The sequence below is a fragment of the Nerophis lumbriciformis genome, linkage group LG33 (genome assembly GCF_033978685.3).
Source record: "Nerophis lumbriciformis linkage group LG33, RoL_Nlum_v2.1, whole genome shotgun sequence".
NCBI classification, from domain to species: domain Eukaryota; kingdom Metazoa; phylum Chordata; class Actinopteri; order Syngnathiformes; family Syngnathidae; genus Nerophis; species Nerophis lumbriciformis.
In genome coordinates this window covers 21,195,001-21,212,500 of record NC_084580.2, presented here as the reverse complement: position 1 = coordinate 21,212,500, position 17,500 = coordinate 21,195,001, and the positions used below count along the sequence as shown (strand labels likewise).

General features: G+C 40.7%; 1 protein-coding gene across 1 annotated transcript in view; it reads left to right on the top strand.

Annotated features, from left to right (window-relative positions):
* The window catches only part of LOC133575720 (uncharacterized), a 118,572-nt gene that overhangs the window by 99,962 nt on the left and 1,110 nt on the right, over positions 1-17,500 (top strand). The window contains exons 6-7 of the mRNA XM_061928519.2: positions 3,997-4,108; positions 17,291-17,500. The exon at positions 17,291-17,500 is cut by the window's right edge and continues 1,110 nt beyond it. Of these exons, the coding sequence (XP_061784503.2) occupies positions 3,997-4,108; positions 17,291-17,500 (322 nt within the window). The remainder of the gene's footprint in view (positions 1-3,996; positions 4,109-17,290) is intronic.

The following is a 17,500-nucleotide window of genomic DNA, read 5'->3' as shown; positions in this document are numbered from 1 at the left end:
AAATGTAATATCAGAAATTATTGGTATCGTTTTTTTTTATTATCGGTATAATTAAAAAAAAATTTTTTTTTAATTAAATCCACATAAAAAACACAAGATACACCTACAATTAGTGCACCAACCCAAAAAACCTCCTTCCCCCATTTATTCACACAAAAGGGTTGTTTCTTTCTGTTATTAATATTCTGGTTCCTACATTATATATCATCCATCCATTTTCTTGGGGCGGTATAGCTCGGTTGGTCGAGCGGCCGTGCCAGCAACTTGAGGGTTGCAGGTTCGATCCCCGCTTCCGCCATCCTAGTTATTGCCGTTGTGTCCTTGGGCAAGACACTTTACCCACCTGCTCCCAGTGCCACCCACACTGGTTTAAATGTAACTTAGATATTGGGTTTCACTATGTAAAGCGCTTTGAGTCACTAGAGAAAGGCGCTATATAAATGTAATTCACTTCACTTCACACTTCACTTCTTCCGCTTATCCGAGGTTGGGTCGCGGGGGCAGCAGCCTAAGCAGGGAAGCCCAGACTTCCCACTCCCCAGCCACTTCGTCCAGCTCCTCCCGGGGGATCTCGAGGTCGTTCCCAGGCCAGCCGGGAGACATAGTCTTCCCAGCGTGTCCTGGGTCTTCCCCGTGGCCTCCTACCGGTCGGACGTGCCCGAAACACCTTCCCAGGGAGGCGTTCGGGTGGCATCCTGACTAGATGCCCGAACCACCTCATCTGGCTCCTCTCGATGTGGAGGAGCAGCGGCTTTACTTTGAGGTCCCCCCGGATGACAGAGCTTCTCACCCTATCTCTAAGGGAGAGACCCGCCACCCGGCGGAGGAAACTCATTTGGGCCGCTTGTACCCGTGATCTTGTCCTTTCGGTCATAACCCAAAGCTCATGACCATAGGTGAGGATGGGAACGTAGATCGACCGGTAAATTGAGAGCTTTGCCTTCCGGCTCAGCTCCTTCTTCACCACAACGGATCGATACAGCGTCCGCATTACTGAAGACGCCGCACCGATCCGCCTGTCGATCTCACCATCCACTCTTCCCCCACTCGTGAACAAGACTCCGAGGTACTTGAACTCCTCCACTTGGGGCAAGATCTCCTCCCCAACCCGGAGATGGCACTCCACCCTTTTCCGGGCGAGAACCATGGACTCGGACTTGGAGGTGCTGATTCTCATCCCAATCGCTTCACACTCAGCTGCGAACCGATCCATTAAGAGCTGAAGATCATGGCCAGATGAAGACATCAGGACCACATCATCTGCAAATAGCAGAGACCTAATCCTGCAGCCACCAAACCAGATCCCCTCGACGCCTTGACTGCGCCTAGAAATTCTGTCCATAAAGGTTATGAACAGAATGGGTGACAAAGGGCAGCCTTGGCGGAGTCCAACCCTCACTGGAAACGTGTCCGACTTACTACCGGCAATGCGGACCAAGCTCTGGCACTGATCATACAGGGAGCGAACTGCCACAATCAGACAGTCCGATACCCCATACTCTCTGAGCACTCCCCACAGGACTTCCCGAGGTACACGGTCGAATGTCTTCTCCAAGTCCACAAAGCACATGTAGACTTGTTGGGCAAACTCCCATGCACCCTCAAGGACCCTGCCGAGAGTATAGAGCTGGTCCACAGTTCCACGACCAGGACGAAAACCACACTGTTCCTCCTGAATCCGAGGTTCGACTATCCGGCGTATATATCAATATATATCAATACAGTCTGCAAGGGATACAGTCCGTAAGCACACATGATTGTGCCTGCTGCTGGTCCACTAATAGTACTAACCTTTATCAGTTCATTTTACTCATTTTCATTAATTATTAGTTTCTATGTAACTGTTTTTATATTGTTTTACTTTCTTTTTTATTCAAGAAAATGTTTTTAATTTATTTATCTTATTTTATTTTTTTATTTTTATTTTTAAAGGACCTTATCTTCACCATACCTGGTTGTCCAAATTAGGCATAATATTGTGTTAATTCCACGACTGTATATATCGGTTGATATCGGTATCGGTAATTAAGATTTGGACAATATCGGGATATCGGTAAAAAAAAGCCATTATCGGACATCCCTAATAATAGTAATAATAAAAATATACCCTTTCAAATGCGATAAACTTGTATATTTTTTACATTGTAACTGGAATGTAAACCTTAAAAGACCAAGTTAAATAAAACAGACATATAATAACAAAATAAACGCACTCTGTCTGTAAGCAAATGTATTAAAATGTAACAAAATAAATATTAAAATGTTATAGTATATAACATGGGCTCATGAAACATACCTGTCCCTATCACTTAAACCCAATAAAAATAAACAAAAATGTGCTCAAAGACTTATTACTATACAGACACTAAAATGTTTTAACCAGTTGTATTTTTTTTTTAAAATAACTGAAATAAATAGCGACACAATCTAATTTCTTGGCAGTGGAACCATTAAATATTGTTCTGGCTTCATATTGTTTTTATTTGCGTGTTTAAATGCCAGACTATAAGCCGCTACTTTTTTCTTACACTTTGAACACTGCGGCTTATAAAACAGATTTTTCTTCCCTGATGGTCATAATGAAAATAATGATTAAAAAGCAAAAAAACAAGCAAATAGACTGAAAAAGTGTTTTCTTTGTGCAATGGCGCCATCTTTTGGACAAATCTGCTCACTGCAGGTGCTGCAATAAATAAATGATAAATGGGTTGTACTTGTATAGCGCTTTTCTACCTTCAAGGTACTCAAAGCGCTTTGACACTACTTCCACATTTACCCATTCACACACACATTCACACACTGATGGAGGGAGCTGCCATGCAAGGCGCTAACCAGCACCCATCAGGAGCAAGGGTGAAGTGTCTTGCTCAGGACACAACGGACATGACGAGGTTGGTACTAGGTGGGGATTGAACCAGGGACCCTCGGGTCGCGCACGGCCATTCTCCCACTGCGCCACGCCGTCCCAATAATGCTTCAAGAGCGGAAGTAGAGTGCTGTTCCGTTTTTTTCCTCTAAAATTCAGTGGGTGGGGCTTATAGCATACTTGCCAACCCTCACGGATTTTCCGGGAGACTCCCGAAATTCAGCTCCTCTCCCGAAAACCTCCCGGGACAAATTTTCTCCCGAAAATCTCCCGAAATTCAGGCGGCGCTGGAGGTCGCGCCCCCTCCAGCTCCATGCGGACCTAAGTGACGTGTTTTCCTCTACCGTAAAGCAGTTTGTATGCCGTAAACAGCAATGTTGTGACACTCTTAAACAGGACAATACTGCCATCTAGTGCATTTGATGAAGGCACTTTTGTGCGTGCCACACAGCAATGCATCATCAGTTCGAAAAATAGTGACAGAGAATAGAACAAGGATGGACAATTCAACCCTTAACTCAACAATGAGTAGATGAGTGTTATGTGTGTATATGTGTAAATAAATGAACACTGAAATTAAAGTATTTCTCTTATTTATATATATATATATATATATATATATATATATATATACATATATATATATATATATATACATATATATATATATATATATAATAAAATAAATATATATTTATAGCTAGAATTCACTGAAAGTCAAGTATTTCTTATATATATATATATATATATATATATATATATATATATATATATATATATATATATATATATATATATAATACTTGACTTGGTGAATTCTAGCTGTATATATACTCTTCCCCTCTTAACCACGCCCACCCCCCACCACCCGAAATCGGAGGTCTCAAGGTTGGCAAGTATGGCTTATAGATATATACAAAAATGTGTGTATGTTGGGATAAACATATATGTCTGTATAAAATCCCCTGAAGAGCAGGGAAACCTGCGAAAACAGGCTTGTAGGGATGAAATAGCCTCTGTGTCTTTTCCTGACCTAATGTAAATATACAGTATATAAATATATTAAAATGTTTGATATTGATATCTGCGTTTTGCTGATTGTACTGCATTAACGGTAACTTGGTGTTTAGATGTGCAAATCTGGACCGGTGCCTGCAAGACGCCACGTAACCTGCCGGACGGACCCAGCGACCTTGCACGCCGTTTCCGTGAAAACTGTCCAGTCTGACGTCAGATGCACAGGTTTGCTTAAAACTTATTATTGTAAACATGGTGCTTTATTTAAAGACACACACACACATACACATAGTATCTTTACAGGAATACTGTGTTCAGAACCGGGCTGTTTGGATTTTAGGTCTTCGTGCTTGAGGGTACTTTGGCTTTTGACACGTTGTTTACTTAGAACTACCCTATTTTTCGGACTATAAGTCGCCGTTTTTTTCATAGTTTGACCGGGCTCCAGTGCGACTTATATATGTTTTTTTCCTTACTTATTATGCATTTTCGGCAGGTGCGTCTTATACTCCGGTGCGACTTATACTCTGAAAAATAAGGTAATTTAATCTATGGAAAAGATTACATACCGTTTCCAGACTATAGAGCAGGGGTGCTCACACTTTTTCTGCAGGCGAGCTACTTTTCAATTGATCAAGTCGTGGGGATCTACCTCATTCATATATATAATTTATATTTACTTATTTATGAAACATATGTTTTTGTTAACAAGTTAAAGGTGTTTAATGATAATACAAGCATGTTTAACACATACAGTTAATATTGTTAATAAATTAAAGGTGTTTAATGAAAATACAAGTTTAATACATATAGTTAATATTGTTAACAAGTTAAAGGTGATTAATGATAATAATACAAGCATGTTTAACACATATAGTTAATATTGTTAAGTTAAAGGTGTTTAAAGATAATGCAAACATGTTTGACACATATAGTTAATATTGTTAACAAGTTAAAGGTGTTTAGTGATAATGCAAGCATGTTTAACACATATAGTTAATATTGTTAATAAATTAAAGGTGTTTAATGATAATACAAGAATGTTTAACACATATAGTTAATATTGTTAACAAGTTAAAGGTGTTTAAAGATAATACAAGCATGTTTAACACATATAGTTAATATTGTTAACAAGTTAAAGGTGTTTAGAGATAATACAAGCATGTTTAACACATATAGTTAATATTGTTAACAAGTTAAAGGTGTTTAGAGATAATACAAGCATGTTTAACACATATAGATTCCTTTCTTTCATGAAGACAAGAATATAAGTTAGTGTATTACCTGATTGTGATGACTTGCATTGATAGGAATCAGACAGTGGTGATAATAAGGTCCGCATTTTCGAATGGAGGAGAAAAAAAGTCCTCCTTTCTGTCCAATACCACATGAAAGTGGTTGGTTTTTGGCATTTTATTTATCCAGCTTCCGTACTCCTTTGTATACACTTTACAAGAAATACATTGTCGGCAAACTCCGTAGCTTGCTAGCTTGTGCACGCCAGCTTTCTGAGACTCTTATTTTGGTAGCGCAGGCAGGAGGAAGTAGCGCTTTTATTGTGCAACTGTGCAGTCGGTCTTTGGAGTTTTGACGACAGGTACGGCGCCAGAGTCTGTTGAAATAAAGTGTTTCTCGCCTTCCAGTCGGTAATTTTAATGAGCTGGCAGCAGCCAGCGTCATCTCAGAAGACCCTCGGGTGCCGTGAATGTCAATCAAGTGACGAAAGTGACGTCATAGTGAAGATTTATGATCGCTCATTTTTAGGACTATTTTTTTAATGGCTGGCTGGTGATCGACTGACACACCCTCCGAGATCGACCGGTAGATCGCGATCGACGTAATGAGCACCCCTGCTATAGAGTATATAGAGGCACACTAAATTTTAGAGGTAAAAAAATCTGTTTCCATATATCAGCCGCACCAGACTAGAAGCCACAGATATAGAATAGAAAGTACTTTATTCAATCAATCAATCAATCAATGTTTATTTATATAGCCCTAAATCACAAGTGTCTCAAAGGGCTGCACAAGCCCTTTGAGACACTTTCCCCGGGGGAAATTCAGCACACCACAGTTCGCTCACAATAGACAAGAATAATAATAAATAATATAATATATATAATATATTATATGAATTTGCCTACACTGCAAAAAGTCAGTGTTCAAAAACAAGAAAAAAAATACAAAAATTTGGGGTATTTTATTTGAACTAAGCAAAATTATCTGCCAATAGAACAACAAAAATTGGCTTGTCAAGACTTTCCAAAATAAGTAGAATTAGCTAACCTCAATGAACCCAAAAATACCTTTAAAATAAGTATATTCTCACTAATAACAAGTGCACTTTTCATGGTAGAAAAAAAGACTTAGACTTCCTTTTTATTGTCATTGAAATTTGAACTTTACAGCACAGATAAGAACGAAATTTTGTTACATAAGCTCATGGTAGTGCAGGATACAAAAGCAATAAGGTGCATATATAAATAAATAAATATATATACGTAAATAATATATAAATATATATATTAAATAAATAGATTACTGTACAGATAAATATATTGCACTTTCCCTGGGGGGAATTCAGCACACCACAGTTCGCTCACAAGAGACAAGAATAATAATAAATAATATAATATATTATATGATTTTGCCTACACTGCAAAAAGTCAGTGTTCTAAAACAAGAATAAAAAAAATTAGGGGTATTTTATTTGAACTAAGCAAAATTATCTGCCAATAGAACAAAAAAAATTGGCTTGTCAAGACTTTCCAAAACCGGTAAAATGAGCTAACCTCAATGAACCCAAAAATACCTTAAAATAAGTATATTCTCACTAATAACAAGTGCACTTTTCTTGGTAGAAAAAAGACTTAGACTTCCTTTTTATTGAACTTTGAACTTTACAGCACAGATAAGAACGAAATTTTGTTACATAAGCTCATGGTAGTGCATGATACAAAAGCAATAAGGTGCATATATAAATAAATAAATATATATACGTAAATAATATATAAATATATATATTAAATAAATAGATTACTGTACAGATAAATATATTGCACTTTCCCTGGGGGGAATTCAGCACACCACAGTTCGCTCACAAGAGACAAGAATAATAATAAATAATATAATATATTATATGATTTTGCCTACACTGCAAAAAGTCAGTGTTCGAAAACAAGAATAAAAAAAATTAGGGGTATTTTATTTGAACTAAGCAAAATTATCTGCCAATAGACCAAAAAAAATTGGCTTGTCAAGACTTTCCAAAACAAGTAAAATTAGCTAACCTCAATGAACCCAAAAATACCTTAAAATAAGTATATTCTCACTAATAACAAGTGCACTTTTCTTGGTAGAAAAAAAGACTTAGACTTCCTTTTTATTGTCATTCAAATTTGAACTTTACAGCACAGATAAGAACGAAATTATATATAAAATATATAAATAAATAAATAGATTTCTGTACAGATAAATATATTGCACTTTTTTCACATGCGTCCACGTTTATTGTCTTTTTTATTCCAGCGAGTTAATCCATTTTGTTTGGAGTTGAGGGGATAATTGAATTATGATGCGTTCAAGAGTCTTACGGCCTGAGGGAAGAAGCTGTTACAGAACCTTGAGGTTCTGCTTCGGAGGCTGCGGAACCTCCGAAGCAGTGAAAACAGTCCTTGGTGGGGGGTGGGAGGAGTCTTTGCAGATTTTCTGAGCCCTGGTCAGGCAGCGGCTTTTTGCGATCTCCCGGATAGGAGGAAGAGGAGTCCTGATTATCTTTTCCCACCGTCCTCACCACTCTCTGGAGAGACTTCCAGTCTGAGGCACTGCAGGCTCCAGTCCAGACAGAGGTGCTGTTGGTCAGCAGGCTCTCTATAGTGCCTCTGTGGTGAGAATGGGGGGAGAGAGCTGTGCTCTTTTCATCCCACGCAAAAAGTGCATGCGCTGCTGAGCTCTTTTTACATGAAAAATAGACCTTTTTGCTGAATCTGTTGAAAAATATTCTTAAATGAAGTAAATGCTAGTGCCATTATCTTCACATAATGATATGCGCTCGGCATTACATTTCTTGAAACCAGCAAACTTACACTAAAAACTCATTTATTGTTCTTAATGGAAAGGCAACAAGGCAACCGCTTGTTACTCTCGGGGTCTCCTAGCCGCTCAGGCAAATCATATGGTCTAAAAATGCATTTTTCCATGGATAACATGACATCATCGCGCCAAGTGCGTGCTCTTTCAGTCAATTAGTGCGCATATATACAGCCCGGCCCCCGGTCAAATTTTTAGGGCCCGCAAGGCCCATTGTAAAAGGAATCCCAACTGAGTCCTTTTACAATGGGACAGAGGACCCTATTGTTATTGTAGCGTTTTATTCTTTCTTTCTTTATTATTCTTCCGCCGCCTCTTTGAGCTGTAATTTGACCCACTTAACATGCTTCAAAACTCACCATATTTGACCCACACATCAGGACCTGCGAAAATTGCCTTTTAATAAAAAAAAAACGAACCCCAAAACTCAAAATTGCGCTCTAGCGCCCCCTAGGAAAAAAGAAACTAAACTGCCTGTAACTCCCACTAAGAATGTCGTAGAGACATGAAACAAAGACCTCTATGTAGGTCTGACTTAGACCTAGATTTCATACACTAACATCCTTTAGCAAAAGTCAACAGGAAGTTGGCAATTCTCCCTTTAAAACACACATTTCGTAAAAGCAGTAATTTTTGCCTCTTCGAGCATTCTCGGGCAAAAATCAACAGGAAGTTGGCAATTCCCCCTTCAAGACAAAAATGTACTAAAAACAGTCACTTTTGCCTCTTTGAGTTGTAATTTGACCCCCTTAACATGCTTCAAAACTCTCCAAACTGAACACACACATCAGGACTGGCAAAAATTGCCATCTAATAAAAAAACCTAACCCCAAAACTCAAAATTGCGCTCTAGCTCCCCCTAGGAAGAAAAAAAACTAAACTGCCTGTAACTCCCACTAGGAATGTCGTAGAGACATGAAACAAAAACCTCTATGTAGGTCTGACTTAGACCTAGATTTCATAATTTTGTATTCTCGGGCAAAAATCAACAGGAAGTTGGCAATTCCCCCTTCAAGACAAAAATGTACTAAAAACAGTCACTTTTGCCTCTTTGCGCTGTAATTTGACCCCCTTAACATGCTTCAAAACTCACCAAACTGAACACACACATCAGGACTGGCAGAAATTGCCATCTAATAAAAAAACCTAACCCCAAAACTCAAAATTGCGCTCTAGCGCCCCCTAGGAGAAAAAAAAACTAAACTGCCTGTAACTCCCACTAGGAATGTCGTAGAGACATGAAACAAAAACCTCTATGTAGGTCTGACTTAGACCTAGATTTCATAATTTTGCATTCTCGGGCAAAAATCAACAGGATGTTGGCAATTCCCCCTTCAAGACAAAAATGTACTAAAAACAGTCACTTTTGCCTCTTTGAGCTGTAATTTGACCCCCTTAACATGCTTCAAAACTCACCAAACTGAACACACACATCAGGACTGGCAAAAATTGCCATCTAATAAAAAACCTAACCCCGACTCAATACAACGCAGACAAAACTGCTCCTCGGAAGAAGAAAAATGACAAAACTGCCTGTAACCCCCACTGGGAAGGTCGGAGAGACATGAAACAAAAACCTCTATGGAGGTCTGACTTAGACCTAGATTTCATAATTTTGCATTCTCGGGCAAAAATCAACAGGAAGTTGGCAATTCCCCCTTCAAGACAAAAATGTACTAAAAACAGTCACTTTTGCCTCTTTGAGTTGTAATTCGACCCCCTTAACATGCTTAAAAACTCACCAAACTGAACACACACATCAGGACTGGCAAAAATTGCCATCTTATAAAAAAACCTAACCCCAAAACTCAAAATTGCGCTCTAGCTCCCCCTAGGAAAAAAAAACTAAACTGCCTGTAACTCCCACTCGGAATGTCGTAGAGACATGAAACAAAAACCTCTATGTAGGTTTGACTTAGACCTAGATTTCATAATTTTGCATTCTCGGGCAAAAATCAACAGGAAGTTGGCAATTCCCCCTTCAAGACAAAAATGTACTAAAAACAGTCACTTTTGCCTCTTTGAGCTGTAATTTGACCCCCTTAACATGCTTCAAAACTCACCAAACTGAACACACACATCAGGACTGGCAAAAATTGCCATCTAATAAAAAACCTAACCCCGACTCAATAAAACGCAGACAAAACTGCTCCTCGGAAGAAAAAAATGACAAAACTGCCTGTAACTCCCACTGGGAAGGTCGGAGAGACATGAAACAAAAACCTCTATGTAGGTCTGACTTAGACCTACATTTCATAATTTTGCATTCTCGAGCAAAAATCAACAGGAAGTTGGCAATTCCCCCTTCAAGACAAAAATGTACTAAAAACAGTCACTTTTGCCTCTTTGAGCTGTAATTTGACCCCCTTAACATGCTTCAAAACTCACCAAACTGAACACACACATCAGGACTGGCAAAAATTGCCATCTTATAAAAAAACCTACGGTAACCCCAAAACTCAAAATTGCGCTCTAGCTCCCCCTAGGAGAAAAAAAAACTAAACTGCCTGTAACTCCCACTAGGAATGTCGTAGAGACATGAAACAAAAACCTCTATGTAGGTTTGACTTAGACCTAGATTTCATAATTTTGCATTCTCGGGCAAAAATCAACAGGAAGTTGGCAATTCCCCCTTCAAGACAAAAATGTCCTAAAAACAGTCACTTTTGCCTCTTTGAGTTGTAATTTGACCCCCTTAACATGCTTCAAAACTCACCAAACTGAACACACACATCAGGACTGGCAAAAATTGCCATCTAATAAAAAAACCTAACCCCAACTCAATAAAACGCAGACAAAACTGCTCCTCGGAAGAAAAAAAAATGACAAAACTGCCTGTAACTCCCACTGGGAAGGTCGGAGAGACATGAAACAAAAACCTCTATGTAGGTCTGACTTAGACCTACATTTCATAATTTTGCATTCTCGAGCAAAAATCAACAGGAAGTTGGCAATTCCCCCTTCAAGACAAAAATGTACTAAAAACAGTCACTTTTGCCTCTTTGAGTTGTAGCTTCAAAACTCACCAAACTGGACACACACATCAGGACTGGCAAAAATTGCCATCTAATAAAAAAACCTAACCCCGACTCAATAAAACGCAGACAAAACTGCTCCTCGGAAGAAAAAAATGACAAAACTGCCTGTAACTCCCACTGGGAAGGTCGGAGAGACATGAAACAAAAACCTCTATGTAGGTCTGACTTAGACCTACATTTCATAATTTTGCGTTCTCGGGCAAAAATCAACAGGAAGTTGGCAATTCCCCCTTCAAGACAAAAATGTACTAAAAACAGTCACTTTTGCCTCTTTGAGCTGTAATTTGACCCCCTTAACATGCTTCAAAACTCACCAAACTGGACACACACATCAGGACTGGCGAAAATTGCGATCTAATAAAAAAACAAAAAACCGAAAACTCAAAATTGCGCTCTAGCGCCTCGTAGGAATAAAACACAGACAAAACTGCTCCTAGGAAGAAAACACAGACAAAACTGCTTGTTACGTCCGGTAGGAATGTCGTAGAGAGATGAAACAAAAACCTCTATGTAGGTCTCACTTAGACCTACATTTCATTCATTGACAACCCCCAGCAAAAAATCAACAGGAAGCTTGCAATTCCCCCCTTCAAAACAAAAGTGGGGTCAAAACAGTCACCTTTTTTTTCAAACATTATCTCCTCTGAGCGCGTTTGTCGTGTCGGCTTCAAACTAGCACAGGAGAGAGATTGAACCCTTCTGAATAAAAGTTGATGAAAGAGTTTTCATAACTGCTCCGGTTTTGATTTTACGAGCCTTCAAAGAACCCCTGCGCTGCTGCCGTCTCAAGATGGCCGCTTAAAAGCAGGAAGCACCAGCGTGACCACACAATGCAGAGAAGGTAGGTACTGTGTGGGTAACGATATGTTGACTGGGTAAAGGCAGAAAGCACAAGTGTGACCCCAATATGCAGAGAAGGTAGGTAATGTGCGGGTGAAAATAGGTTGAATGGGTACAGGCAGGAAGTACCAGCGTGACCTTACTATGCAGAGAAGGTTAAATTACATGATTACATCGATGTGTTGTATGGGTGAAAGAAAGAAGCACCGGTGTGTCCCCAGGATGCAGGGAAGGTAGGTAGTGTGCAGGTAAAGATATGTTGAATGGGTAAAGGCAGGAAACACCAGTAAAAGTCGGTCCCGTCCATCGCTGCTTGCAGCTTTAATTATATATATTTTTACGTACACTGTAAAAAAAAAACTATTATTTTACAGTAAAAAAAATAGCAAATCAATCACCAGAATTTTACTATAAAATGCACAGTGTGTTTTGCAATATATTACGATAAAATCGAAAAAATGTTACCTTTGTTTTTATTTTATTCTCACAACTGGGCTGCCAATTTTTTACCGTTAAAAAAAACTGTGATACTGTTTTATCATTAACAGTAAAAATAACAACCATAGATCTTACAGTAACAACACTGGCAGCTCAGTCAACAGAATTTCCCCTAAAAAACAGTGATAAAATTTTTTCAACTTAGAGTAATATGTTGTAAAAAACATAGCAAATTTTATAGTAAAATGTATTGTTATTTTTACAGTGTACAATTGGATGGATAACTTGCTCTAAAACCATAAGTCACGCAGAAATGTAAGTATTTTAACAAAATAAAATGTTTGGAAAGTATGATGATATATATTTTGCTATATTGGATGATATTAAAGTTTAAAAGGTATGCAATGTCATGCGGTCCCTGCATTTTTTTTTCTCTGTTAAAAGGGAAAGAACAAATACATTTAGTAAGAAAAGATAAAGTACTTTATTGACGCATATTATTTCCAGGCCTTTGTGGGCCACATAAAATGATGTGTCGGGCCAGATCTGGACCCCAGGCCTTGAGTTTGACATCACTGCCTTAATTGTTTACAAATGGTGTCTGAAACACGGCAGTAAAACGGCTGATGAAACAAAACAGAAGTCGTCACGGACCCACTCGCTGCGGCAGCCAGCTCTCTCCAATCAGCCAAACAGACTCAGTATCTCCACGGTGACGTTTTGGTGAATTTACTGAAGAATTTGTGAAACTGAAACAATACAAAAATTAAAGCTGCAAGCAGCGATGGACGGGACCGACTTTGACGGCACATAAAATCCAAACCGGAGCAGTAATTAAAACTCTTTCGTCAACTTTTAATCAGAAGGGTTCAATCCCTCTCCTGTGCTAGTTTGAAGCCGACATGACAAACGCGCTCAGAGGAGATAATGTTTGAAAAAAGGTGACCGGTTTTTACAAAACCTTTGTTTTGAAGGGGGAATTGCAAACTTCCTGTTGATTTTTGCTGGGGGTTGTCAATATATGAAATGTAGGTCTAAGTGAGACCTACATAGAGGTTTTTGTTTCATGTCTCTAAGACATTCTTACTGGAAGTTACAGGCAGTTTTGTCTGAGTTTTCTTCCTAGGAGCAGTTGTGTCTGTGTTTTCTTCCTAGGGGGCGCTAGAGCGCAATTTCGAGTTTTGGGGTTGGTTTTTTTTATGAGAGCGCAATTTTTGCCAGTCCTGATGTGTGTGTCAAATTTGGTGAGTTTTGAAGCATGTTAAGGGGGTCAAATTACAGCTCAAAGAGGCAAAAGTGACTGTTTTTACTAAACTTTTGTTTTGAAGGGGGAATTGCAAACTTCCTGTTGATTTTTGCCGTAAGATGTCAGTGTATGGAATGGAAGTCTAAGTGAGACCTACATAGAGGTTTTTGTTTCATGTCTCTACGACATTTCTACTGGGAGTTAGAGGCCGTTTTGTCTGTTTTCTTCCTAGGGGGCGGTAGAGCTCAATTTTGAGTTTTGGGGTTAGGTTTTTTTTATTAGATCGCAGTTTTCGCCAGTCCTGATGTTTGTGTCCAATTTGGTGAGTTTTGAAGCATGTTAAGGGCGTCAAATTAAAATGTCCGGCATTTTGAGTATTGTTTACACAACGTGCGGTACGCTACTTAATATGTCCGTGTGGAAACTCGTTCGGTACACTTCCGCACCGAAAGGAAACCCCCGTACCGAAACGGTTCGATACAAATACACGTACCGTTACACCCCTATTATTTTGATTATTGTTTCTCAGCTGTTTGTAAATGGTGCAGTTTATAAATAAAAGTTTAAAAAAATAAAAAATAAAACGTTGCGCATAGCATAGATCCAACGAATCGATGACTAAATTAATCGCCAACTATTTTTATAATCGATTTTAATCGATTAGTTGTTGCAGCCCTACTAAGGACGCTAGCTTTGTTACATTACAATGCATGAAAACACTCCTACAACATCACACACGGGACGGTTTAGTAAGTAGGAATTGGTTTAGTTATATTGGAAAACTTACAAACGTTGCTTGGAGTGATGAAGGAGGAATCCATCCGAGTAGAAACGCTACGGATGGCACTTTCCGCTTCCGGTTTAAAGGGGAACATTATCACCAGACCTATGTAAGCGTCAATATATACCTTGATGTTGCAGAAAAAAAGACCATATATTTTTTTAACCGATTTCCGAACTCTAAATGGGTGAATTTTGGCGAATTAAACGCCTTTCTATTATTCGCTCTGACGTCACATCGGGAAGCAATCCACCATTTTCTCAAACACCGAGTCAAATCAGCTCTGTTATTTTCCGTTTTTTCGACTGTTTTCCGTACCTTGGAGACATCATACCTTGTCGGAGGGTGTAACAACACGAACAGGGACGGATTCAAGTTGCACCAGTGGCCCGAAAGTAGCAAGAAATTGGACGTTTGTTCCGCGCACTTTACCGACGAAAGCTATGCTACGACAGAGATGGCAAGAATGTGTGGATATCCTGCGACACTCAAAGCAGATGCATTTCCAACGATAAAGTCAAAGAAATCTGCCGCCAGACCCCCATTGAATCTGCCGGAGTGTGTGAGCAATTCAGGGACAAAGGACCTCGGTAGCACGGCAAGCAATGGCGGCAGTTTGTTCCCGCAGACGAGCGAGCTAAACCCCCTGGATGTCTTGGCTCACACCGTCCCTTATGCCACCGAAGATGATCAAGAGAAGGATATCGACCCTAGCTTCCCTGGCCTGCTGACAGCAACTCCAAAACTGGACAGATCAGGATCAGAATCAGAATCAGAATCAGAATCAGCTTTTTGTCATTACGCAAGGTAACGAGATTGAGGCCATTCCATACAGTGCGATGTGTGCATGCTAGAAAAACAATGTGCAAATATATAGAAATATAAAAAATGTAGAAGTGCAATGAATATGGTGTGAAATGAATATATACATGAAAAAACAAAACAAAAACAGGGTGGTTGGTGGAATGGGTTATTGCACCGAAGAGAAGGCAGTTATGAGGGACAATGGGGCAGTCCGTTCAGGATGGTTATGGCCCTGGGGAAGAAGCTGTTCTTTAGCCTGTTTGTTTTGGTTTTAATGCACCTGTAGCGCTTCCCAGAGGGCAGCAGGTGGAACAGGTCAGAGCCAGGGTGGGTGCTGTCCTTGATGATGGCACTGGCTCTGTTGAGGCAGCGGGAGGTGTAGATGTCCGTCAGAGAGGGGAGAGGGCGGCCGATGATCTTCTGAGCCCTCTTGACCACTCTTTGCAGCCTCTCCCTGTCTGCTGCAGTGCAGCTGCCGTACCATACCGTAATACAGTAGGTCAGCAGGCTCTCGATGGACGAGCGGTAGAAGGTCAGCAGCAGGTCAGGCTTCAGGTTGTACTTCCCGAGGACTCTAAGGAAGTGTAGCCGCTGCTGAGCCTTCTTGATGATTGATGTGGTGTTGACTGTCCAGGAGAAGTCATTAGAGATGTGGACTCCAAGGTACCTGAAGGTGTGGACCCTCTCTACACGCTCGCCGTTGATGTAGAGGGGGGCAGGGTCGGTGCTGCTCCTCCTGAAGTCGACGATGATCTCTCTGGTCTTGCTGGTGTTGAGAGCGAGGTTGTTCTCCGAAGACCAGGCCGTCAGCTTCAGGACCTCCTCTCTGTAGGCAGCCTCGTCACCCCTGGAGATGAGCCCGACCACTGTGGTATCGTCGGCGAACTTGACGGTAAGGTTGTCACTGTGGGCCGGACTGCAGTCATGGGTGTAGAGGCAGTAGAGGAGGGGGCTCAGCACACAGCCCTGTGGGGAGCCGATGCTCAGCGTGCGGGAGGATGAGAGGTGCGGGCCAAGTCTCACATTCTGGGGTCGGTCCGTTAGGAAGTCCCTTATCCAGGCGTTTGTGAGAGGGGGGAGGCCAAGAGTGTCCAGTTTATTGCAGAGTCTGTCCGGGATTATTGTATTGAAGGCAGAGCTATAGTCCACAGAGAGCATCCGGACGTAGCTCTGTTGCTGCTCCAGGTGGTTCAGAGCAGAGTGGAGAGCAACAGCGATGGCGTCCTCTGTGGACCTGTTCGCCCGGTATGCGAACTGGTGGGGGTCGAAGTCTGGAGGGATATGGTCCTTGATGTGCTGGAGAACAAGTCGCTCGAAGCACTTCATGATTACCGGAGTGAGGGCCACTGGTCGGTAATCATTCAGGCTGGTGATGGGAGACTTCTTCGGCACCGGGATTATTGTAGATGACTTCAGGCAGGATAAAGCTTTCAGCTTTCAGGAAAAGAGCGCGGATGAGGGTATGTCTACAGAATATATTAATTGATGAAAATTGGGCTGTCTGCACTCTCAAAGTGCATGTTGTTGCCAAATGTATTTCATATGCTGTAAACCTAGTTCATAGTTGTTAGTTTCCTTTAATGCCAAACAAACACATACCAATCGTTGGTTAGAAGGCGATCGCCGAATTCGTCCTCGCTTTCTCCCGTGTCGCTGGCTGTCGTGTCGTTTTCCTCGGTTTCGCTTGCATACGGTTCAAACCGATATGGCTCAATAGCTTCAGTTTCTTCTTCAATTTCGTTTTCGCTACCTGCCTCCACACTACAACCATCCGTTTCAATACATGCCTAATCTGTTGAATCGCTTAAGCCGCTGAAATCCGAGTCTGAATCCGAGCTAATGTCGCTATAGCTTGCTGTTCTATGCGCCATGTTTGTTTGTGTTGGCATCACTATGTGACGTCACAGGAAAATGGACGGGTGTATATAACGATGGTTAAAATCAGGCACTTTGAAGCTTTTTTTTAGGGATATTGCGTGATGGGTAAAATTTTGAAAAAAACTTCGAAAAATAAAATAAGCCACTGGGAACTGATTTTTAATGGTTTTAACCCTTCTGAAATTGTGATAATGTTCCCCTTTAAAGCTTTAAACAGCCAAAAATCCCAGCATTCCCAAAGGATGACATTTCCGTGTCTCCTATTTTTCCTTTTGTCTTCTTGTGTTCCGCAGACCTCGGTGAAGAACATCTTCCCCCTGAGCGGCAGGAGTGGAGCTCCAGGGTGGAGCAGGACCCCCCGCAGACCTCCCACGTTAAAGATGAAGACGAGGGGTCACATTACCCCCACGTTAAAGAGGACGAGGAGGAGCCACAGCCCCTCCACATTAAAGAGGAAGAGGTGGAACACGGCGTCAGTCATTTAGGAGAGCGGCTTGAATGGT